The sequence below is a fragment of the Pygocentrus nattereri genome, chromosome 24 (assembly GCF_015220715.1).
Source record: "Pygocentrus nattereri isolate fPygNat1 chromosome 24, fPygNat1.pri, whole genome shotgun sequence".
NCBI classification, from domain to species: Eukaryota; Metazoa; Chordata; class Actinopteri; order Characiformes; family Serrasalmidae; genus Pygocentrus; species Pygocentrus nattereri.
In genome coordinates, this window is record NC_051234.1 from 3,171,111 (window position 1) to 3,196,631 (window position 25,521).

The 25,521-nt window shown below is 40.3% G+C and overlaps 2 protein-coding genes across 2 annotated transcripts in view; one reads left to right on the plus strand and one right to left on the minus strand.

Moving 5' to 3' along the window:
* The first annotated feature begins 2,113 nt into the window (after positions 1–2,113).
* Positions 2,114–10,974, plus strand: LOC108413587 (glycoprotein-N-acetylgalactosamine 3-beta-galactosyltransferase 1). The gene is made up of 4 exons (XM_037533913.1): positions 2,114–2,564; positions 7,395–7,752; positions 7,830–8,121; positions 10,147–10,974. Exons 1-4 carry the CDS (start codon positions 2,420–2,422, stop codon positions 10,309–10,311), a joined length of 960 nt encoding a protein of 319 aa, XP_037389810.1. The 5' UTR covers positions 2,114–2,419; the 3' UTR covers positions 10,312–10,974.
* col28a1b (collagen, type XXVIII, alpha 1b) overlaps positions 10,393–25,521 on the minus strand; it is a 47,666-nt gene continuing 32,537 nt past the window's right edge. Inside the window, exons 27-35 of the mRNA XM_037533912.1 lie at positions 23,381–23,449; positions 20,961–21,029; positions 20,800–20,880; positions 20,177–20,212; positions 20,034–20,070; positions 19,127–19,681; positions 16,129–16,289; positions 14,557–14,779; positions 10,393–13,655 (exon numbers count right to left, since the gene is read on the minus strand). Coding sequence (XP_037389809.1) covers positions 13,483–13,655; positions 14,557–14,779; positions 16,129–16,289; positions 19,127–19,681; positions 20,034–20,070; positions 20,177–20,212; positions 20,800–20,880; positions 20,961–21,029; positions 23,381–23,449 — 1,404 coding nt within the window. The 3' untranslated portion in view covers positions 10,393–13,482. The remainder of the gene's footprint in view (positions 13,656–14,556; positions 14,780–16,128; positions 16,290–19,126; positions 19,682–20,033; positions 20,071–20,176; positions 20,213–20,799; positions 20,881–20,960; positions 21,030–23,380; positions 23,450–25,521) is intronic.

Consider the following 25,521-nt stretch of genomic DNA (forward strand, 5'->3'; position numbering starts at 1 on the left):
GCGTGGTGGGTAGCGCTGTCGCCTCACAGTGAGGAGGGCCTGGGTTCGATTCCCCGGCTGGGTGACCGAGATCCTCTCTGGGTGGAGTTTGCATGTTCTCCCTGTGTCTGTGTGGGTTTCCTCCGGGTTCTCCGGTTTCCTCCCATGGTCCAAAGACATGCAGTCAGGCCAATTGAACATGGGAAATTGCCCCTGGGTGTGAGTGTCTGTTTGTCTGTCTGCCCTGCGATGGACTGGCGACCTGTCCAGGGTGTATCTTGCCTTCCACCCGATGACTGCTGGGATAGGCTCCAGCACCCCCCCGCAACCCTGACGGAGAAGCGGCTTGGAAAATGGAAGGATGGATGGAATTTTTAATTTTCCGCTGATTTTCCGACTGTGGGACACATTTACGTAAACCTACTCTTTCCTGGTTAGCAGAGCCGTTTAACATTTAGCAGTTGTTGAGATTGAAGCTGTGACATTTTTGGAGGGGTGGATTTCAAATCATGCATTGATTGATTTGGTATCCATGTGAGCGAACTGAACGTAATTGATCCGCTTGTTGATCCGTGTCCATGTGGAACACTTACCCTCTGTGTTCAGGACCGACCGTTTGGCCCGACAGTGGGAAAGAGGTTTCATTGGTGACGTTTCTCATAAATACATTTACATGCATTTATTTTTCTATGGTACATTTCTATGTGTAATATTTCTCTGAACATTTTAAAATAAATGCATTTCAAAATGTGTTTAGTTAATATGGCAATATATTCTGATATTTCAGTGTTTGGCATGCATTTCGGAACGGACTGCAATGAAATATAGTTCAAATATACCCATCCATCCGTTTTCTAAGCCGCTTCTCCGTCAGGTTCGCGGGGGGGTGCTGGAGCCTACACAGGTCTGACAGGTCGCCAGTCCATCGCAGGGCAGACAGACACAGACAGTCACTCACACACAGGGGCAATTTAGCATGTCCAATTGGCCTGACTGCATGTCTTCGGACTGTGGGAGGAAACCAGAGAACCCGGAGGAAACCCACGCAGACACGGGGAGGACCCCGGTCACCCGGCCGGGGAATTGAACCCAGGTCCTCGCTGTGAGGTGACAGCGCCACCCACCAAGCCGCCATGCCGCCTAGTTCAAATGTATAAAAATAAATTCTTTTTTTTTCTATGTGGGGGGGGGAAGTAAACGAGCAGAACGAACGTCTTTTAGATGTTGAGGTTAGGTTTAGGTTTTAGTATTACAGTAATACGATCAATATATACCTATAGAAGTCCTCACTAGTAACCTAAAACAAACGTCTGTGTGTCAAACCTTACAAACTGCAATAAACTTTATCTGCAGTGTTTCCTCAGTCTGCTGCGTTCTCGATCACCAGTCTCGAAAATGATGTATATAGAACCAAATACAACACAGAACCTTTTTGAAATGGTCCTTCAGATTGACTAAGAAAGTTTTGTATATGGTTCTACATAGAACCTCTTTAAAAAGGTTCTATGTAGCGCGCTTTTCTGTGCTATATAGAATCATTTTCATAGCATATTGTATTTCATGGAATGCAACCTTTTTGCTTATATTTAGAACCAGGAGATCTATACAGGAAGAATTTGTGCTTTAATGGGTCTGTGCATACCCCCATAGTACCACAGCAGAACCTTTTTGGTGCTATACAGAAACATTTTCAAAAAGGTTCTATATAGAACCATATACAACACAACCTTTTTGAAAATGTTTCTATTTAGAACCGTGGGTTCTATATAAAACCGCTTCCCTGCATGATGAAAGGGTTCTTTAGATTGAAGGAGAATGCATTGTATATGGTTCTAGATAGAACCTTTTTACTTTTGGTGTGATATATAACACCAAGAAGGGTTCTTCTATTATTACAAGCCTGACAGTGTGGCCATAGCAGAACCCTTTTGGCACCATTTAGAACCTTTTTTTTAAAAAGGTTTTTTGTTGGATATGGTTCTATATAGGCACTGTATAGTTCTATATAGGCAGTAGAAAGGCAAAACTCTTTGGCGCTATATAGAACCCTTGCCTTTACTAAAGAACCCCTGTAGAACCATCTATTTTAAGAGCGTACAGCAGCACAACCTTTGACCAACAGCGCAACCTTTGTACTGACCTGCCTCGTTTAATTCAATGGAGACTCTTTTATGAGAACATTTGCTCCTCGGGGTGTGGCTGACAGGTACTGTCTGAATTCTTCCTGGTCGTCAAAGGCAGACAGTTTTTCCTGGGAGTTATCTCACAATCTGATCCGCACGGATGCAGTGAATTCATGTGAACGTTGATCCCGTTGTTCAGTTCAAAGTTTAGGACGCTGGAGCTCCTTGTTTTCTATGAATGCAAAACATTGGAATTATTTAGTTGCTGTGACCTTTTCAACCCTTCTTTAATTTCTACATTAAGGAATTATTTCAGGATGCTGCCAAAACTCTTCATTTGTGGAGCGTTCCTTGGTTTTGTCTCTGTTCAGTTGTTCCTGATGTCCTCTGACAGAAGAGTGGAGTTCTATGGGTTTAGCCAGAACTTTCACACTAACTTCAAGTTATCTGCCCGTAAAACAGGTATGTTTAACACAAAGCAAATGATTTTGATTCATTGAGAGCTTCTGTACTTTACTGTAGTTGAGGGATTGTTTTTATAACCAAGTATAAATCTGAATTTCACAGCCAGGTATTGAGTACTGCATGTTAAATACAAGTAATGAAGTAAAACGCCACCAGGAGGAAAATTCCACACATTTTTCTAAATTTCTGCAGATTTTCTTTAGATGATCAGGCTATGATTAATCTTTGCTCATGAAAGCATGAGGTTTAGGATGAACAGCCAGTCATGTAAAACATGAGGAGGACTCGAGTGGCTAATTCTTCCAAAAAGGAGAGAGAACTCGTACTACATGCATGTGTAGATGTTAAACAGTGTAAAGCAATAGTCACTGCTGATGCTGTGGTAGAGTTTATTGGTGCCATAACTACTTTACAATCTTGGTATCTATAATCAGAATTGGGCAACATACTTTGTATAAGTAGTGATTGCTGAATACTGAATATACTGTCTGTAATGTACTGTTACAATATCTAAAAAATACTCAGAATACATTTATAATACATCTTTGTAAGGTGCATGAGAAAAACGTAGTGAAACGTAGTCTGCTAAAGTCTGAGTAGACTGATAAATCAATGTGATCAGTTATTAATCTCAGTGTTACTGAGCTCTGCTAAAGTCTGAGTAGACTGATAAATCAATGTGATCAGTTATTAATCTCAGCGTTACTGAGCTCTGCTAAAGCCTGAGTAGACTGATAAATCAATGTGATCGGTTATTAATCTCAGTGTTACTGAGCTCTGCTAAAGTCTGAGTAGACTGATAAATCAATGTGATCGGTTATTAATCTCAGCGTTACTGAGCTCTGCTAAAGCCTGAGTAGACTGATAAATCAATGTGATCGGTTATTAATCTCAATGTTACTGAGCTCTGCTAAAGTCTGAGTAGACTGATAAATCAATGTGATCGGTTATTAATCTCAGTGTTACTGAGCTCTGCTAAAGTCTGAGTAGACTGATAAATCAATGTGATCGGTTATTAATCTCAGTGTTACTGAGCTCTGCTAAAGTCTGAGTAGACTGATAAATCAATGTGATCGGTTATTAATCTCAGCGTTACTGAGCTCTGCTAAAGCCTGAGTAGACTGATAAATCAATGTGATCGGTTATTAATCTCAGTGTTACTGAGCTCTGCTAAAGTCTGAGTAGACTGATAAATCAATGTGATCAGTTATTAATCTCAGCGTTACTGAGCTCTGCTAAAGTCTGAGTAGACTGATAAATCAATGTGATCAGTTATTAATCTCAGCGTTACTGAGCTCTGCTAAAGTCTGAGTAGACTGATAAATCAATGTGATCGGTTATTAATCTCAGCGTTACTGAGCTCTGCTAAAGCCTGAGTAGACTGATAAATCAATGTGATCAGTTATTAATCTCAGTGTTACTGAGCTCTGCTAAAGCCTGAGTAGACTGATAAATCAATGTGATCAGTTATTAATCTCAGTGTTACTGAGCTCTGCTAAAGCCTGAGTAGACTGATAAATCAATGTGATCAGTTATTAATCTCAGCGTTACTGAGCTCTGCTAAAGCCTGAGTAGACTGATAAATCAATGTGATCAGTTATTAATCTCAGCGTTACTGAGCTCTGCTAAAGTCTGAGTAGACTGATAAATCAATGTGATCAGTTATTAATCTCAGCGTTACTGAGCTCTGCTAAAGTCTGAGTAGACTGATAAATCAATGTGATCAGTTATTAATCTCAGCGTTACTGAGCTCTGCTAAAGTCTGAGTAGACTGATAAATCAATGTGATCGGTTATTAATCTCAGTGTTACTGAGCTCTGCTAAAGTCTGAGTAGACTGATAAATCAATGTGATCGGTTATTAATCTCAGCGTTACTGAGCTCTGCTAAAGCCTGAGTAGACTGATAAATCAATGTGATCGGTTATTAATCTCAGTGTTACTGAGCTCTGCTAAAGCCTGAGTAGACTGATAAATCAATGTGATCAGTTATTAATCTCAGTGTTACTGAGCTCTGCTAAAGTCTGAGTAGACTGATAAATCAATGTGATCGGTTATTAATCTCAGTGTTACTGAGCTCTGCTAAAGCCTGAGTAGACTGATAAATCAGTGTGATCGGTTATTAATCTCAGCGTTACTGAGCTCTGCTAAAGCCTGAGTAGACTGATAAATCAATGTGATCAGTTATTAATCTCAGTGTTACTGAGCTCTGCTAAAGTCTGAGTAGACTGATAAATCAATGTGATCAGTTATTAATCTCAGCACTACTGAGCTCTGCTAAAGCCTGAGTAGACTGATAAATCAGTGTGATCGGTTATTAATCTCAGCGTTACTGAGCTCTGCTAAAGCCTGAGTAGACTGATAAATCAATGTGATCGGTTATTAATCTCAGCGTTACTGAGCTCTGCTAAAGCCTGAGTAGACTGATAAATCAATGTGATCGGTTATTAATCTCAGCGTTACTGAGCTCTGCTAAAGCCTGAGTAAACTGATAAATCAATGTGATCGGTTATTAATCTCAGCGTTACTGAGCTCTGCTAAAGCCTGAGTAGACTGATAAGTCAATGTGATCGGTTATTAATCTCAGCGTTACTGAGCTCTGCTAAAGCCTGAGTAGACTGATAAATCAATGTGATCGGTTATTAATCTCAGTGTTACTGAGCTCTGCTAAAGTCTGAGTAGACTGATAAATCAATGTGATCGGTTATTAATCTCAGTGTTACTGAGCTCTGCTAAAGCCTGAGTAGACTGATAAATCAATGTGATCAGTTATTAATCTCAGCGTTACTGAGCTCTGCTAAAGTCTGAGTAGACTGATAAATCAATGTGATCAGTTATTAATCTCAGCGTTACTGAGCTCTGCTAAAGCCTGAGTAGACTGATAAATCAATGTGATCAGTTATTAATCTCAGTGTTACTGAGCTCTGCTAAAGCCTGAGTAGACTGATAAATCAATGTGATCGGTTATTAATCTCAGCGTTACTGAGCTCTGCTAAAGCCTGAGTAGACTGATAAATCAATGTGATCAGTTATTAATCTCAGCGTTACTGAGATCTGCTAAAGCCTGAGTAGACTGATAAATCAATGTGATCAGTTATTAATCTCAGCGTTACTGAGATCTGCTAAAGCCTGAGTAGACTGATAAATCAATGTGATCGGTTATTAATCTCAGCGTTACTGAGCTCTGCTAAAGTCTGAGTAGACTGATAAATCAATGTGATCAGTTATTAATCTCAGTGTTACTGAGCTCTGCTAAAGCCTGAGTAGACTGATAAATCAATGTGATCAGTTATTAATCTCAGTGTTACTGAGCTCTGCTAAAGCCTGAGTAGACTGATAAATCAATGTGATCGGTTATTAATCTCAGCGTTACTGAGCTCTGCTAAAGCCTGAGTAGACTGATAAATCAATGTGATCAGTTATTAATCTCAGCGTTACTGAGCTCTGCTAAAGCCTGAGTAGACTGATAAATCAATGTGATCAGTTATTAATCTCAGCGTTACTGAGCTCTGCTAAAGCCTGAGTAGACTGATAAATCAATGTGATCGGTTATTAATCTCAGCGTTACTGAGCTCTGCTAAAGCCTGAGTAGACTGATAAATCAATGTGATCAGTTATTAATCTCAGCATTACTGAGCTCTGCTAAAGTCTGAGTAGACGGATAAATCAATGTGATCAGTTATTAATCTCAGCGTTACTGAGCTCTGCTAAAGTCTGAGTAGACTGATAAATCAATGTGATCGGTTATTAATCTCAGTGTTACTGAGCTCTGCTAAAGCCTGAGTAGACTGATAAATCAATGTGATCAGTTATTAATCTCAGCGTTACTGAGCTCTGCTAAAGTCTGAGTAGACTGATAAATCAATGTGATCAGTTATTAATCTCAGCGTTACTGAGCTCTGCTAAAGTCTGAGTAGACTGATAAATCAATGTGATCGGTTATTAATCTCAGCGTTACTGAGCTCTGCTAAAGCCTGAGTAGACTGATAAATCAATGTGATCGGTTATTAATCTCAGCGTTACTGAGCTCTGCTAAAGCCTGAGTAGACTGATAAATCAATGTGATCGGTTATTAATCTCAGCGTTACTGAGCTCTGCTAAAGCCTGAGTAGACTGATAAATCAATGTGATCGGTTATTAATCTCAGCGTTACTGAGCTCTGCTAAAGCCTGAGTAGACTGATAAATCAATGTGATCAGTTATTAATCTCAGCGTTACAGAGCTCTGCTAAAGCCTGAGTAGACTGATAAATCAATGTGATCAGTTATTAATCTCAGTGTTACTGAGCTCTGCTAAAGCCTGAGTAGACTGATAAATCAATGTGATCGGTTATTAATCTCAGCGTTACTGAGCTCTGCTAAAGTCTGAGTAGACTGATAAATCAATGTGATCGGTTATTAATCTCAGCGTTACTGAGCTCTGCTAAAGCCTGAGTAGACTGATAAATCAATGTGATCGGTTATTAATCTCAGCGTTACTGAGCTCTGCTAAAGCCTGAGTAGACTGATAAATCAATGTGATCGGTTATTAATCTCAGCGTTACTGAGCTCTGCTAAAGCCTGAGTAGACTGATAAAGGCATAGTCTAGGCATAAGAAGTACTACAGTTAGCAAGACTGTTCGACCAGTTAGCAGATCTGCTAGAGATCTAGAACTCAGGGGACCAGAGCACACCTGAGTTGAGGTTACTTTCTGCAAATGTAAACTTTGGCTTGCTGGCAACACTTTGGACAGCTGATGAAATTGCTCTCGATAGCAAGTTAGCTGCTGTTTATACAGCTTTATTTTTGGAGCCCCCAACAACAAATTGACCTCTACTGACCTTTCTAGATGATGTAGCGAAGGAGTTGAGCTCCAAGGTGCGCGTGTTGTGTTGGGTTATAACCAGACCCCTGAACCTGAAGATCAAAACTCAGCACATTAAGGCAACCTGGGCTAAACACTGCAACACTGTGCTGTACATGAGCTCCGAGGCCACGGACTTTCCCACCGTGGGCCTCAACGTGTCTGAGGGCAGAGACCAGCTCTACTGGAAGACCATCCGGGCCCTCCAATACATCCACACTCATCATCTGCACAGTGCTGACTGGTTCCTCAAGGCTGATGACGACACGTTTGTGGTGGTGGAGAACCTGCGGCGCCTCCTCTGCAGGCACAACACAGAGGAACCTGTCTACTTTGGCCACAGGTTAGGACATTAGAGACTTAAGGAATGCATTTTCCAAGATGTGGACCCTTTCAAATTGTTTCCAAATGCTCCCACAGGTTCAGGGTTTTCATCAAGCAGGGCTACATGAGTGGTGGGGCAGGATATGTCCTGAGCAGAGAGGCACTCCGGAGGTTCGTCCAGGGCTTCAGCTCGGGCAAATGCACACACTCCAGCCCGGTGGAGGACAAGGCCTTGGGCCAGTGCATGGAGACTATGGAGGTCAAAGCAGGGGATTCAAGAGATGAGAGGGCAAGAGAAACATTTAATCCCTTCCGTCCGGCTAGCCACCTCCAACTTCCAGCCAATGGGAAGCAGTTCTGGGGCTACAGTTACTATCCTACAAAACGAGTAAGTGTCCTGGCTATTAAAAATGAAAGGTTATCCAAGACTGTAGTGTACACTCAGCATATACTTTATAAGAAACTACCTTCCCTATCTACCTAATGGGTCTACTATACATACATATATATATATATATACACATACACAAAGACTATGTTTGACAATACAGTGTTCAGAATAGACTGTAGCACCTCTGTTAATGCTCAGTTTGTGAGCTGGCCTTTCACTTCATTCATTATTGGTCAGTTCCCAAGCACAGGAATGCTGTTACATAGATACTTTTTGGGTGGTGCACCATTCTAAACTAGGCCATCAGTGAAAGATTATTTCTAATCTATTTTTTTTATTATTGACTACTTGAACAACGTACTCCTTGTATGCAATAAAAGCTTTATATTACTGATATGGGACTTGAATGTTAAACTAGCATCAGGTGTTACACCAATGTCTTTATCTGTAGCTTATGGTCACACACAAAAAACATGAAAAACATGAAGGTCAATGTTTTACCAGAGTGTATTATTACTGTGTCGTTGAATCCAGCTGAGCTGACATGTATAACTGAGTATCATCAGCATAAAAGTGACAGGCAACAGGGTGTTTATGGATTATGAATTAGGGACCATAAATGAAGGGAGCACATTAAGGATCCTAAAACAGAGCCTTGTGGGACACCATATTGCACTTTTCAATGTTGGGAAAGCTTCATATTTACAATGACAAACTGGTAGTTATCTGTAAATTAAGAAATAAACTGGGCAAAATCTTGTCTAAACCAATGGTGTTTTCAAGCCTGTTCACAAAAATAACATGTTCCACAGTATAACATCTGCAATTCCAGGCAACCAGTAAATTATTAACCACCTAAGACAGCACAGGTTCTGTATTATTTTACAGAAACCAAAATTATGGAAATAAAAAAAACAAGTCTGGTTGTGTCTTAGGAGCAATTTCCAAACATCTGAATGTACCACTAAGATACTTAAAAACAAATGTATGCAAATACAGTATAAAAAAGTTTCGCAGACACTGCAATGCTCAGTAAAGGCTCCCAAGGCTGAACGAACTTTGGTCTAAAAGGTTCGGCTGAATACCAACATAACAATGGAATTAGTGGTGGATCCAGTTCTACATCCACCATTAAGAGAGTCCTCCTTCGATATTGCTTGAGAACCTGTTGCACCAGGAAGAAGCCCTTAATCTAAGACTAGTATAAACAAGCCAGACTGAAATTTACGTGTGATCACCAGGACAAAGACCTAGCCTTTTAGAGGAGTGTTCTCTGGTCAGATGAAACAAGAATTAAACCAGTTTGGCCATAATGATCAGTGCTATGTTTGGAGGGAAAAAGGTGAGACATTTATTAAGGTACAACATCCCAAAATGTGAAGCATGGTGGTGGCAGCATGATGCTGTAAGGGTGTTTTGCTGGAAAAGGGACTGGTGTACTTAAGAGAATAGATGCATCATGAAGAAAGTGGATTATCTGGAACCACTGAAGCAACACCTCAAGACATCAGCCAGAAAATTAAAACTTGGGTTACAAGTGAGTCTTCCAGCAGTACAATGATCCCGAGGATTCCTCCAAAATGGCTTGAAGACCACAAAGTGAAGGTAGAGGAGTGGCCATCAAAAAAAACTGATCTACAAGCTAGGAGTTTCTAATAAAGTGGCCACTATCATAAATCTAAAGCATTAGAGTAATGCATTGCTCACCATTCCTCCTCCTGGAGATTTACCTTCCTACAGACTTTAGCTCCAACCCTAATCCACCTAATTAACTCTTTCAGAAATCCTTGATTAGCTGAAGAAGGTGCTTAGGATTTGGACTGACGTGAATGCGGTGAAGGAACCTGCTATTGTAATGTGCTGTGAACGTTCATGCCCTTTTCCTCTTCAGCCTTTGATCACACACAGATAACAACACATCTGACACACTCTCCAGATCACACACATGCTCTTTTACAGTAAATGTAATCTGCCAAAAGAGTTAACATAGTGTTAATGATTAATCTCTCTTTGTGTTCACAGGGCCCAGACTGCTGTTCAGACTACGCCATAACGTTTCATTACGTGAAACCAGCACAGATGTATGAGCTGGAGTACTACACCTATCACTTACGGCCATTCGGATACAAATACAGGTTCAACCCTGCAATCACATCGAACTGCACTAAGGATCTCTCGAACAGCTGACGCCCTTGTCTTCAGGACAACCTGCGAACGCTCAGATATTCATTCAAGGAGAGCGTTTTAGTTGAAAAAGAAACTTTTTTATTATTGAACACAGACAACTGAATAACAGTTTCAAGTAGTTTAGAGTTAAGATGAAGATACTCGTCTATTTGAGAAACTACACGTAGCTTTTTTTGAGGAAAATAGCTTATTTAAAGAAAACGAAATATGAGACGTAACTTATTTCTAGATGAAGAACAGACTAGACTAGATGAAGTACAGCACCATGGAAAGTGAAGGAATATTAATGACATCACTTGCTGTTCACGCTCTTGAAGAAATGCTCAGAACTGAGTTGAAGAAGCTGAGAATTTTTTTTTGGAAAGAACAAGTGATTTTGAAGTGGACGAGGCCACAGTGCAGGACCTTTAAGTGGGATTGGGGGTGGTCGCTGATTGTCAGTGCAGCCACTCGTACTCATTCACAGCGAGGCCTTTGCCACTTAAGGATTTGACCTCCCTCGTCTTGTTGACGCCACTTACTATCCTGAGAGGTGAAGGCGACTTCAGTGGTTTAATGCTTAATAACTGAAAATGTCTAAGACTTCTCGGCATGTAGTTCCCATGTACCAGCAATAAGACATAAAGTAATAAAGCAACGCAAATGTAGGGCTGGTCCGAATAATTACAACTCTTGAAGACTTTCATTCCACTGGTATTCGTTTCTCTATTAAGTCAGACCTTGGGATGTATTTTTAACTAACATCACACACAACGCCTTGATGTTGGGCCTTTCAATGCAAATCAACATTATCACCGTTGTCAGAAGAAAAACTTGTTTCTCCAAAAGGGTAACTTTACAGGAGAAGGAAAAAACATGCTTTACTTTTAATGCAAGTCAATGGAACCAGAGTTTTTTCCAAGTCATTTTGGGCCGTTTTGTTTGGTCCATTCTTTATGAAATTTACACACAATGTAAAGGCCAACAAGCATTTTCTAATTACGACAAAAAATGAAAAATGAGGTTTTCTTCCGACAGCAGTTTTATACTGATATAGATGTGATGGCACTAGTTGATCATTCATCACATCATCAGACTCATTTGTTTGGGAAAAGGGGTCTGAAGCACAATCAACATTATAAAATGTTCTTCTGCATGTTGCGTGCAATTACACCTTTCCACCAGAGGGGTCTCCAAATCCCCAAATCTTCCATAGTGCAGCTTTAATATATATTATATAATATATATATATATATATATATATATATATATATATATATCGAAAATATTACAAAGTGAATTATAGCTGGTTTAGTTGAGTATATTATAAATTTTCTGCCGCCTCACCTCAGATTGCACCACTTTCGACACAGAAAATCTAAAAGAGCAGATATGCCGCATGTGGGAGCACTTTAAAATATCAGACAGTAACATTTACGATGTATTGCATGACAAATGTAATTGATCATCTCAAATATGTATGTACAGCAATCCTTATTTGAGTACCACTAGTTTCTCATGAAGATGTGGCTAAAACCGGGGAACTCAGGGGAGCTCAGGGACTATTTGTTGTGGTCAGTTCTGGCAGTGGATGAGGGGAACACCAGTGCTACCTCCCAGGCAGAGCTGCCTGGCACGGGAGGATGAACTAACTAAAACTAAGAAGTCACTACAAGAAGTGACTCCTCACAGCTGTATTTGAGTAAGAGGGCCAAAACAAACTTAAAATTGCGGTTAATTCTAAAACTTTTTCTTTTTAAAAGGTCATTTTGATGATTTGATGTTTTCAGGTACTCATTCAGAAATATCAGCAAGTATTCAGAGCATGTTCAGGCCAGCCCTACATAAATGATGACCTTACTTTGTGCAGTGAAGTGCAAGTTTTGTCACCGTCAGAACTACATAACTTACATAGTACTTCCGTAGTAGTTACTGAATAGCTCAAATTAGTAAATAGGAATTTGTCTTAAGATTAATAACTGAATATTAAGTCTTTGGTATCAGGTGTATGGAAAGTTCCATTAAAAAAAAATGAAATAAATAAAAATCACAATATAATGAATGAATCCATAATCGTGGACACAGTGTGGAGGAATTCTGACATTGCTCATAAGGCAGTTCCAGAGAATGAACTAAAACTGAATCATGTGAATCATGTGCTTGTGGTTTGGAAAGGGGAAGTAAGTAGCACCAAACAGCAGCAGTGGAAACATCTCTGCTGCTATAAAAAGAGATCTCTATGTGGCATTATTAAATGTGAGGATGGCTAAACCATAACATGCCAAGAATTGACAGAATAGAGTTTCCCCTTTAAATCGAAAGCCCCTTTAAAGTTTGCCTCTGCCTGGTCTGTTTTTACACAGCATTTAAAAGGGAATTTCCATCGTTTTCAGTAGAAGTTTCAACCATCAGGATGTAAACAGAGTCATTCAGAGTGATGTACTACTTTCTTTACAGTGGTGGTGATAGGAATCAGGGGTCATTCTGTTTACAACACAAATATAGCCATTTTATTTACTATCCAAAACAATCTGTAAATCTACTTGTGTCTTTTGAGTTGTTATATGTCATGTTGATGATGGTAAAACTGTGCTTAATCTGAAACGGTAAGGTTTTCCCACCTTAAAACGCCTTCCATGCATCTCTCAGTCGTGAGTGTATTTTAAAAAAATATTTCGGGCCAAAACCGTCGTGTCATCACGCCATTTCCACGTCATTCAGGGCCATTTCATTTAACAACCTGCTGTCGGACAGTTTTTAGAGGCATTAAACTCTTCAGGCACCTGGTCATTAATCACCACCACTGACTCTGAATGGAATCTAGAACGGCGCATCAAACTTTAACAACGATACTTTAAATATGCAGAAAATTTGAAAATTTGGTAGAATTCCCCTTTACCAGGACGTTGATGTTACATGGTGACAAGACAGCATGTATGTCTCAAAAATGGCTTGTCTGCTGTGCTAAAGTCCAACATTACTGCTTCAATATTACTGACAGCTGATTTATGCATGTAATCATGTAAAGGTCAAAGACATCTGTTTCTACTAAGCTCTTTATATATTATTCATAAAATGTTCCAGTATGTAGAAGCATAGACAAACATACGTGAACTTTTAAATAATTTCTGGATTATAAACCTATAAAACGTATAATACAGACGCCTTTTCATTCGTTACTGCTTACTGATCTCAACCTATAACACAGGCTTTCCGGCAGCTTTCCTGTGTTTCAAACTTGTTCCTGTTGCCACGGCAGCCTCCGAACCAAAACTGGGCACAGGAATTGGCCTTGGGCTCGTAGTACCACTTCACCACGTAATCCCGACACGGACCAGGGTCCAGCGGCTGCAGACAACCCGCCTCTGCAAAGAGATGTTACATGTTGCTAAAGAGTCTTAATACTAGTATTAATTACTACAGGAATGGTAAAATGATACTTTGGTGAAAAATCTAAGTGAACTTACACTATTTTCCCCCTCTTACTCCAAAAGTAGTCAAACAAGCCATGTTTAATGTCAAAAAGTTGCTCTTGTGTTTTTCCACTGGAGCTATGAGGCTAAGTAACGGAAATCGATTACTGTCATACTAAGGGTGGGATGACACCCCCCCACAAAATTGTAGACCTCTGTAGCATAGAGGTCTGCTTGGGACTGATATTTCCCACTCCCACTCAACATTTTCCTTCTACTGCAATAGAACATCTGCACTGTTTGTCCCGCTCCCACCCGCAGTCCCGTAAAGCTGGTTTCCATTTGTGGTAATCAGGACTAAAAAGGACTACTACGTCTCAAACTTGCCTGTGGTTGGGTTTATTGGCATCGATTCGCCTTTCTTAATAATACTTTCCACCGCTGTGACCGTCTGATTGTCTATAGCCGCTGTTTCTGCCGCAAGAAGTACATTTGTATGTTGTTCACTTATTTGGTTGCTTCACATCTATTTAAAATGATTTTAGTCATTTCAGTTATGTTCCTGCTAGATATTACTTATTATTTTCATTAATAAGTGATTGTTATAATCAATTTATTTTGGCTTTTTATTCACATGCAGGATTTCTCAACACGGCTACATTGGGTTTCTTAACTTATTTTCACTTTAGAACTACACCTCATTTGACAGGGGGTGGTAAATATTTGCGTATGACCGTACATGCTTTCTAACACTGTTATGACTCTGTTATCAATAAAATGAGCAAATGTGCAGCATTCAAGCTTCAGGATGGCTGGGAATACTTTAGCTATTCTATTAAGGTTTAACAATTACCTTGAGTAAAATCATCCTGAACCAGTGGTAGATGTGGCTGAGGGGTGGTCTGCTGAACCAGACTCAGCTGGGGTCTTTCTGTATCAGGGCCATAGGTGAAGCGCCACAGATCATCCAGGCTGTTCAGGGGCTCCCCACTGAAGTATGGAGATCTGGTGCCTTCTGCTTCTTCCAGTTTGGGCTGAGAGTAAGGGAACAGGTCCAGCTCTTCTGCTGTTCCTACCTGATTCACGTCAAGAACACATTTCTTAATTAATGCCAACATTTTAAAGTAAAATATCCCTTCTACTTATGTAATTTTTGTGGCCAACTCAGTCTTCTAGGGTCAGTTTTCTTGCTTTCCAGCAACACAGAAGCACTGGACAATTTAAGTGAATACCTCATTAAAGAAAAAGCAAATAAAGCTCACCAGTCACCAACTAGCACTGTGTGAATTACATCATGGAAGTTGGTGGCTATTAGCTTTCAGCCACCGTCAGCCACAATAGACGTAGGTTTATATGTTTTGGACAAATGGGAGTGTACTGCCCCCTCTGTATGCTGGGGCAAGAACATGCCCCATTCTAACAGGTGTACACAAGTTACACTATAGTGCCAGTTAGCTTTCTGGTGAACTACATCCATGACCAATGTTAGCAAAATATAAACAAAATGCATCATTTGAAATATACGGTGAAAATGACCGTAACAAATGGGAATCTAGTCTTTATCCGCAGTGCATGGACAATACAGCACTGCACAAATGCCGAGTCCATGTTTCATTTATTTCATGTTTCCACATCTCCAAAGCTCAGTCTTAGACGTTTTATGATCGGAATAATTCCAAACCCATTCGATGATGTTGAGGTCTGGCCTCTGGGCTGGTCAGTCCATTGTTCTGAGGATGTCAGCAGCTTCTTCATTGTCTGTCTCCTTTTCTCAGTGAGGTTCTTCTTGATCAGCTTCACATCCTTTCAGACCCAAAGCGCTGAGTGGGCTTCTCACGGTGGAAGGATGGACAGAAACACCTGTGGATGTTTTCAGATCCGAAGCAGCTTGATGTTCTCCTCTCTCTCGGAGAGGGAAGCTTGAAGTGCTGTTTATCTGAGTGGGAAAGTTTTGGTGTCGACCAGCTCCTGCAGGTGGTTGTTAGTCTCATTTTCCCTCTAACTTTGAAAGATTTTTGCAAAGGTTGGGAAACTTGTTTTTTTTTTATTTATTAGGATTTTTTTCCTACCTTATGTAAGTGAATTATCCTGTATCTAATCTCCCCAGACTTTCCCCTCCCAATATAATAACCTGAAATCAAGTACATAAAGCGTGGCCTCTGGCATTTGCACAGTACTGTAATTTTGACACGTGTTCTTCTTCTCAGCAAAGGAACAGACTCAAAATGGACTGAAGCAACTGCTCATTGTCTTCTATATATGACTAGATGTTGTGAATAAGCAAGTTTTCTGTTCTTTGACTAGTTGCAATCAAAATGATTGTGGAAAGTGACCATATGCTACAGATACAGCAGTCTGAAATAAGGCTCAAAGGCACCGACGTGTTCCTTTCGACAGTTTCAACACTTCACTGAGGGTAACCTACCTCTGTGTGTGTTCTGCCATAGTCTCCGTTAAAGGTGCCTGTCCTGCGCCAAGGTTCCCGATCATAGGAGGTTCCGGAGGCTCCAGGGATTACGTTGTATGCCCCACTAAACGATGTCTTAGTGTTCTCGCACAGTTTAACCAGCAGCTTTTTCTCCAGAGCTGAACACAAACACAGCACACCTTAGTTTCACACTTGTGAATGTTCAGTGGTATCCCAGTGGTCAAAGAGCTTGGCTAGACTAGAGCTACGAGACCAATGTAGCTAACAATAATGGGAGTTTACAGCTGCTAGGTTAGCATGGTGCTAACTGCATGCCTAATTCATCACACACTTTCTATGAGCTGTGCATCTCTACGAAACTTGCTAATGTGGTTTTGTACTGCAGATACTATACGGTTATCTATAAAAAGCCTTAAAAGTATGTTAAAAACAAAAGTTCAACAAACCCATTTGAGATTAGTTCTGTTACTAGTTGGCTACATTAGCCATGTAGCTCTAGTGCAATACGAAAGATGCAAACTCTTCACCAGAACAGGCTGAATTTGGGGGAAAACAGAACAAATTTGATCGTTCATTTCAACCGTCTACTGTATGACAAATGGTAGTAATATAACATCTGTGTTTTCCTTTTAATTTAAAAGGACAAATACTTTATGACATCACATAAACAGGAATTCTTATTATGACGTTCTTATTATCATACATTTCAAATTTCAATTGAAATTGTCTTCATTTCCAAATTCTGTAAATATTGGGTCGTATATTTTACTGCCAAGTATGATTTGGATTTATTTGGTCTTGTTTTCAATAAAAGTATGTTTTTAGAGAAAAATTTGAATTTATGGTGCTGTGCTATGATTGCCATATGGCAACTATTTACCAAATACCCCACTTTAAAAAAAAATGTATATATAGATTTTTTAAAAATTTCCATTATTTAAGCAATTTTAAATAAAAACACATTAAAACATTTTTATCATATTTAAATAATAACTCATGCAATAGAGGGTTAAGCTTGTGTTGCTTCAGGACAGGCATGTGCAAAGATAAATCCGACTCGAACTCCTGCCCTTTTTCCCTGAGACTGCACATATACCCTGCTGGATGGCATACATTCTAATTAAGTTGGCTTGATGCCAATTTGCTCTTTTTTCACTTTATTATTTTGCACTATGCTCATTTTCATTTGTTTTCAAGCTACCACTAGAGCCTATATGAGAATATTGTGCTTGTACTGATCACACATATGGTTTTTGGGATATGCGATGCTATAGCAACAGCCTAGCAAAACCTTAGCAACCACCTGGGATGGCAAAGGAACCGGCTAGGAACACCTTAGCAACATTCTGGGACTCCACACTGACAATCAGTGTTTAAGCTTTGAACTACCCTCTACACAATACTACTTCAACGTGAAGTTAAAACATCATTTTTATTTTAAATATAATTAAATAATTTTAAAATGAACTTTCATTTACATTCACAAGTTTAATTTTTCCCTGTTCCAGTGCGAAAACATTTACAGTTTGGGTGTTTATCACATGTACCTCCAAGGATTTGATGGCATTAAGTGATGGTATTTAGGAACTACTGTATATTGGACAAATGGCTGCAACCAGACTGATAAATGGGACAGAGATTAGACTGGACCTGAATTAGATGGTGAAAACATCTAGTATTATTTTTATGACCAATATTGCAATTTAAATTTACATTTAACAATACATTTAATAATAATTTAATAAATTTAATTTTTTATAAATTTTACTACAGGCTTTTTTTTGCCAAGAAGACCAAAACATCCATTATTTTTGGACTTCTGAATTTGGAATATTGTGTGTCAGACTGACACTTAATAAGCTCTGTGTTATTAGATGAAATTTCCCAAAGCAAATAATGTAAGAGTTTCAACTTAAAATAGCAGCTTTAAAATTATTTTGATGGTACACAGACTTATAATAGGGAGAACTGTGTCATTGCAACTCCAGGCGCTCTTGCTATAGCACTATGTAACTTTGGAGGAGCGAGTATGAAACGTCTCGCAACAACGGCATCACGTCACACATCAACAGCCGTGGTTCTCCAGCTGACTATAAGAACTAGCTCTGTATTCCCAGCATGGACATCATGGAAAAAAGACCCAAGAAGAAGACATTATAAGTGGGAGCGAGGAAGGGAAAAAGAGAGAGACAGAGCAAGAGATCGAACAGGAGTAGATTACAGACGGGTTTTTACTCATTGGTGAGAGCTAAAAGAGATAAAAGGATGCAACACAGTGTCACGGCTAATGGGAAAACAGTGTAAATCTGACAGCACAGTGTATAACCCTGTAATGTTACTTCTGAAAGAATGTGGCGTAGGCTGTAAGCTTATCTGTGTAATTCTTGTCAGAGTGTTGTAGTTTTTCCAGGTGTTAAAAGTCACCAGACCTCAGTCTGGTTTCAGGCTAGCATGCAAACAAATAAATTCATCTTACGGCAAAAAGTTTGGACGGCCTCTCACATCAAACAAGCCCTGATAGTTTGCAACCTCCTGTAAGGTAATCCTGCACAATTACTCTACCTTGTAAATCTGCATGGTTTATTCTCTTCTGATGTTGTGTTTGCCGGTGTTGTGCCAAATACTGACAGCAGAATCCAACTCCCCTTCGCATGCATGCACATCACACAGACACATAGGCACTACTGATTTACACATAGAAACAACTGAAATGGCGAGTGTAGTCTTCAGTGTCCATATGCCTGCATGCAAAGGGGAGTCTGTAGATTCTGTACCCTTCAGCACGTGTACAGCTGTCCATGAGGGGGGCTCACAGGGGGCTCGATTTGTATTTATGACAGTGGTGTAAAAGCGAAGTATATTCTGCAACTCTAGGGGGAGCCCAAGAGCAAAAGATACTCATTCTCACATAGTGCTGCTTTAAGACATTGAATAATAAAATGACATTGAAAAAACAGAATTGCGATTGCAACATGAATTAATATTTCAGTCCTACCAGGAAGAGTCGTGAAGTCACTGATCACATAGACGTGCTCCTCGTCCGGATCAGAGGCTATGGAATCCAACTCCTTCTTGAAATCTCTGAAGAATGGGTCGCTCTGATTGACCACCCCGATGACATACATCTCGATGCCATCCAAGTGGGCATCCTGCACGGCGTCCTCCAGCCTGACCACGTCCCGCTTGTCTGCCTGCCCATCCGTTATCACCACTGCCACTTTCTTGACCCCTGGACGGGCCGAGCGGAACAGCTGATTGGCCTCATGGATGGCGCTCCCTGTGTAGGTCCCCTCGCCCATGTAGGCCATTCTGCGTACTGCTGCTTTCACCTCTTCTCGAGTGGACTGCTGGTGCAGGCTGCTGATCACCATGGTAACGTGGCTATAGAGCACCACCCCAACGTGGGTCATATTTGGACTGACCGACACACGGTCGATCAGGGCGTTCACAAAGTCTTTGATGATGCTGAAGCTGTCCGGACCCACACTCTCCGAGCTGTCAATCACGAAAACCAGCTCCAGGGGTCTCACTCTGCATGTTACCCCACAACCTGAGGACAGCAGTCAGTCCGTTTTAGGGTAAACAGTGTTCTGGCAGTTTAAAGTTTGGGGACACCTTGCTGACTTGTAATTATTTGGACATAATGTTTGATTTTTATTGTTCTGATATCAGCATCGCAAAAGCCAATGTCATAATTAACAAGTAGTTCAACTGAGTGAATATTTGACTACCGATGGACGCTGACATCACAATAAAGACACTATTATTCAGAAAAATTGAATGATCTAAGCAGCTTTCTATTTAATATAGGTTACTGCCAACCAACAAGACAATATTTGAATGAAATATATTAAACATTTTGAAAGCCTCCAAGCTTTTGACAAGTTGTATTTTTTACTCACCACAAACTGATCTGATGAGTTCGATAACTTCCGTTCTCTGAGAGACACAAGAAGAAAATTAGCAAGGGCAGGGCACCTACCTGACATCAATGATTTGGTCAAACATCAGCGTAGAAATTACCCTGTCTCTTGACAGCACTTACAGTGAGACCAGGTTCTCCCTTTTGCCCTGTCCTACCCTGCAAAGCAAAAATTAAAAAACACTAAATTAAAACATCAATACAGCAAAATCATCACTACCGTGATCTCCTTAAATGCTAATACATAATTAACTAGAAGGGAAAAGTTTGTGACATTGGCTTGACACAGACTAACACTTCAAAAATTAAAGCAGTTGCAATTATTTTTCATATCTTAATTGGGTTTATATGCTAAAAAGGTAGTTGCTATGGTATCACTACGATGTTGCTATGGTGTTCCAGCTTGTTTTTAGGGTGTTGCTTGGTGATCATATGGTGGTTATTAAGGTGTTGCTAGGCTGTTACTTTAGTATCCCAGGTGGTTGTTATAGTGGGTTACGCCGTTGCTGTAGGGCTTTGTTAGCATAATTGTATTATGGTGACATAAGAGGGGTGTCCAAAAACATTTGGCTACAGAGCGTAAACTGACTATGGTGAAATAAAAGGTAGAGGTAAATGAGATTTTGCTAGTTTACCAATTGTGAGCTGTGTTAACTTTTGCTTACATTGTCCTCTTAAATGCAAATAAATTAAACAAGATTGTTTTTCACAAAAAATCATGAACATGTTTTTTCTACGGTGTTTACCACAGGCCCTGTCTGTCCAGAGTCCCCCTGGCTTCCTTTGTCCCCCTTCCGTCCCCTCTCGCCTGTGAACCCGCGGTCCCCCTGCAAACGGGACCAAGATGAAGTTGAGGTTTTCTTAAGGAATAGGCCATGAACCAACACTGAAGGCCCAACAGTCTTACCTTCTGCCCTGGAATACCCTCTCCTGGGGGTCCTCTTGGTCCTTGTAACCCCTGGTATCCAGGATCTCCCTAAACAGGTTAACCCAAAAATATAAATGTATTAAAATTAAGGTTATGGTTTAGCAAGAAATCAAATGTACAGAATTACCTTCTTACCTCATGCTGCTCACATGGATCTCCAAGTATATTGAGGAAGTAAAAACATGCTTTTGTTTAAATTGAGGGGCTGGCGACTTATGTTCTTAACTAGAACTCGGCTGGTCAGATAACTAAAAGAGCCATCATTAACATCACAGACTTGAAATAAAGTACATTTCACTAAAACGGCAGTATCAAAGTCTTAAAACGTCACTTGAATTGAATACATGCTTCAAACGTTCATGTTTCAGTCAGAAGTCGCATCAAACCCAGGATGAATCCCAAACGGCTTCGTACTCCCTAATAGTGTCCGAGTGTGGGTGTGTCCGAGTCCCAAATGACTATTTCTAAGCTATATTTGGCACTATTGGGGTGCAGGATCCAGTACTTAAATTCCATTGTAGTGCACTGTGTAGGGAGAAGGGAGCCATTTGAGGTTCAGCCCCAGCACGAGTAGAGGGGCTGGTGCTTAATAATAATTTAACAATAATAATAATCATTTTTATTCATATAGCACTTTTCATTCCAGTGGCAGCTCAAAGTGCTTTACAGACAGGTGATAAAAAACAGTTATACAAGAAATTATAAGTATTAATTTAGAATCATAAGAAAATGATGCAGATCCAATTAGAAGATAAACACCACAAGACGTAGAGTTTTAATTAAATGCCGAGTTAAAGAGATGCGTTTTTAGATGTTTCTCAAAAGTGAGCACTGAGCTTGACTGTCTAAAAAAAGGTGGAATCAAGTTCCACAGTTTAGAAGCAGAGTAACTGAACAAGGCCTTTACATGTTTTCTGTATTTTACAGGTCTTTGATGAAGATCTGCAGATCTAAGGTCACGTGTTGGAACATAGACAGACACTCTGTGATGTAAGTAGTGCTTTAAGGTCATTTAGAGCCATAACAACTAGTAGCAGAACTTTAAAATCGATCCTGAATGATACAGGCAGCCAGTAGTTCTTTTAAAACGGGAGTGATGTGATCTCTCTTTTTTGTTTTGTTTTGGATCCACGCTGCTGTATATTGTACGAGTTGTAAGGGATGTGTAGTTTTCTTAGGAAGTCCAATAAGAAGATCATTACAGTGATCAACTCGGCTTGCAACAAATGCATGAATATGTTTCTCTGTGTGGCTCTAAGACAGAAAAGATGATATTTCTCAAATTATAAAAAGGCACTTTAGTGACTTTGTTTACGTGCGGGTTAAAACATCACACCCAGGTTTCGTACTTCAAGTTTGGTACATGAAGCTAAAGAACCAAGTTTCTCATAAAGCGTTTTTCTCTGCGTTTCTGCACAAGTGATCAGAAATTCAGTTTTTTCATGGTTTCATTTAAGTCCGACACCCACTGAGAAATGTCTGACACGCAGCTGGTCAGTCTGTCTTGATCATCAGAAGGAATAGAAATGTATAGCTGGGTGTCGTCAGCCTAACTGTGAAAATTTATACTGTGCTTCCTAATGACATCAGGTACAAAGAGAAAGGCAAAGGCCCAAAGACTGAACCTTGAGGCAAATCCTTTTGATGAATGGCTTCCAAGTCAAACCATGAATTGTGTATTATCTAAATTTGATTTAAACCATCGTAAAACTGAGCCCAGGAGGCCAACACAGCATTCAAGACGCTGGATGAGTATCTGGTGGTCAACGGTATCAAAAGCTGCACTAAGATCTAATAAAACCAGAACAGAAGGATTTTGTGCATCAGCGCTGAGCCTGAGGGCATTCATAATGCGAATCAATGCTGTCTCTGTACTATGGTTAGAACCAAATCCTGACTTAATATTCTCATATAAGAAAGACTTGCAGTGGTAATTTTGGTGACCAAAAAGTACTTATAAAGCAAAGGTTTTCGCATTAATTAGTGCTGTGTTGTCATATGTTCATTGTTATATGGCGAAAGAAAAAAAAAGTGTATTTTATCATTTCATTTTCTTGTTTTTACTTCAGACACTAAACATGTATTCTCTGTTTGACTATGTTTGGGGTGTTTGGGGTGTTTGGGGTGTTTGGGGTGTTTGGGGTAGGGGGGAAATTGTGTACATTTGATTTTTTTGGCTGAACTGTTCCTTTAAGCAGCTCTTTGCTCTTCAGTAACACCCATGAGGCAGTAACTATGCCATGAGCCCCATCATAACGATTAACTCTAATGTTCCCTGCTTTGTTAAGTAGAAGAAGTTCATTAATAAACTGAGATGGTAACTCATATTTATAGCAGTTTAAAATCCCTGGATCAAGTGGTGAAGTCATACTGAGATGTTTACTGTTAACTTCTCTTACCTTTGGCCCTTGGATGCCCTCTCCTTGCAGCCCTGGTGGACCAGGTGGACCAGTCTGACCAACTGAACCCTGCAAAAAACCAACGGTACTGAAATTGCTTCTCGGTGTAGACAGGACAGCCTCTGTTTATGTGCAGGAGCGTCTCAAGTCCAGTGAAGCATCTGGTAGCAGAACGTCTACGGCATCAATAACCCTGAGAATCAGGCCTTTTGACTAAATTATAAATCCTCAAAAAGTTCATAGATGTTGCATTAGAGCCACCTAGAGGACAGGAGATGAGCTACAGTTTCACAACACCTGTTCCAACCACAACTGGCTCTTTGGTGTCATTCAAATAATTCAAAACCAGTGTTAATAACTGAGAGACTGTTGTGATGCCGAAGTGAACTATGCCAACAAACTCCAAACATTTCTATAGCCTATATAGCAGAGCTCTTCAAGCACTGGGCCTCGGACCACAAATGAGCCACAAGTTGCCCTCTGGTGGTCCTCAGGCCAGTACAAAGGAGGAACCAGGGTCCATATGGGGGCCTGTGGTGGTACTGTGGTGGTGATACAAGCCATGTGTGATGGGTAGAAGCATAGAGGGGGCTTTTATTTTGACACTGGTGTTTTGATTGATCTCGGCTTCACCCGCTATATAGTCTCGCGCAGGGAGAACGAAGTATCGTTTGATCTCGTGGGGGCAAATCTGAGCTCGGCGTCGGGAAGATCCGTGAAGCTGTATGTTGCTAATGTGCATGTTAAACTTTTGGGGAAGACCATAGGAACGTGACTGAGCCTGCTGGCGCCGTGTGTGTGCGAGAAGCCCACATTTACACAGGTACGGTTGCTGTTTAAATGCTTTGTAAATGCTGGCAGTTACGATATGTATTACTGTCGTAGTATTGTCAGGTATTGGTGGTTTTTATTAATAATAACCACAGGAGGTCCCAGTTTAGTGTCTTAATGATGGTTTGTTTATTTATTTTAAAGGGAGAGTGGGGGGCTTTCTGAATCAGCAGTGTGGCGTGACAGATATTGTGTGAGCCCCTGGGGATATCTGAAGTACTACAAAGTGAAGTTGCGCTGTGCATTCCACCTGCTACAGTTAACCGGTCTGTACGGTCAGCAACAATAGCCACTGCTTTTTCTTCTTCCCCTTTTTTAATACCTCTGCATTACATCATTTTTAAATAGTTAATAAAGGAATATTTTAGTATATTATTGGGAGGCTTTTTGACCCAGGGCAGCCCCTAATATATTTTACCCCTGGTTAATCTGGTGCCTTTTTAATTTAGGAAGGACGGTTAGGAGGCGCACGCTGAAAGGTAGAGGATATTCAGCTCATTTAAGCCGGGTTTCTGTCCCACCTATATTGAAGGTTGCTGTGTCACGTTTGGTTTATTTTTGATTTGATTAGTGTGGGTGACTGGAAGTATATTTATGTAATCTCTTTTCATTGTCTACTGATTTTATTTAATCACAGTGTGTAATTTAGTATGGGGGGTTGAACCTAGGCTGGTATTGTGGTTCCTTCCTTTTTTTTATGCGTGGTTATTTTACCATTAGTAATTAACCCATCGAGGCCCAGATTGTGCTAGGGTGATGTGATTTTAGAAGTGGGTCTGATCGCTATGATGTGTGCAGCTGTCAAATTTTCTATCCTTAATAAACCTGTTAATATACCAGCCTCTTAACGTCTCTGCGTGCCTTATTTAGGTAATTCTTTGGGTTGGTTACCGAATAATAATCGAATCAGGTAGCCCTCGGGTCACAATTTGGAATCAGGTAGCCCTCGGGTCACAATTTGGCGTAGTCGGCAGGATTAGAGTGCTGGTGTAGCTTTTCCGAGCATATATTAACCGATTTGTTTGGGGATATTTAATATTTGATAGGGTAGCGGTGCATATAGGGTGATTTTTGGCAGAGAAGAAAACAAAAAGGGTGGAAGAAAAGCAGTGGTTATTTGTTAGCAGATCCAGTGGGACCACGGACCGGGTCGTCTGGGAAGCTGCCAGAAAGGAAGCCGCTATCAAGGAAGACTGCAGACCTGACCGCTCCTCGTGACGCTGGAAACCATTTTTTCTTTTTTCTTTCTTTTGTCTTAAGTACATTGACTCCTTTTGGTGTGTTTTTTTTGGGCGACATGTCTCTGCCTA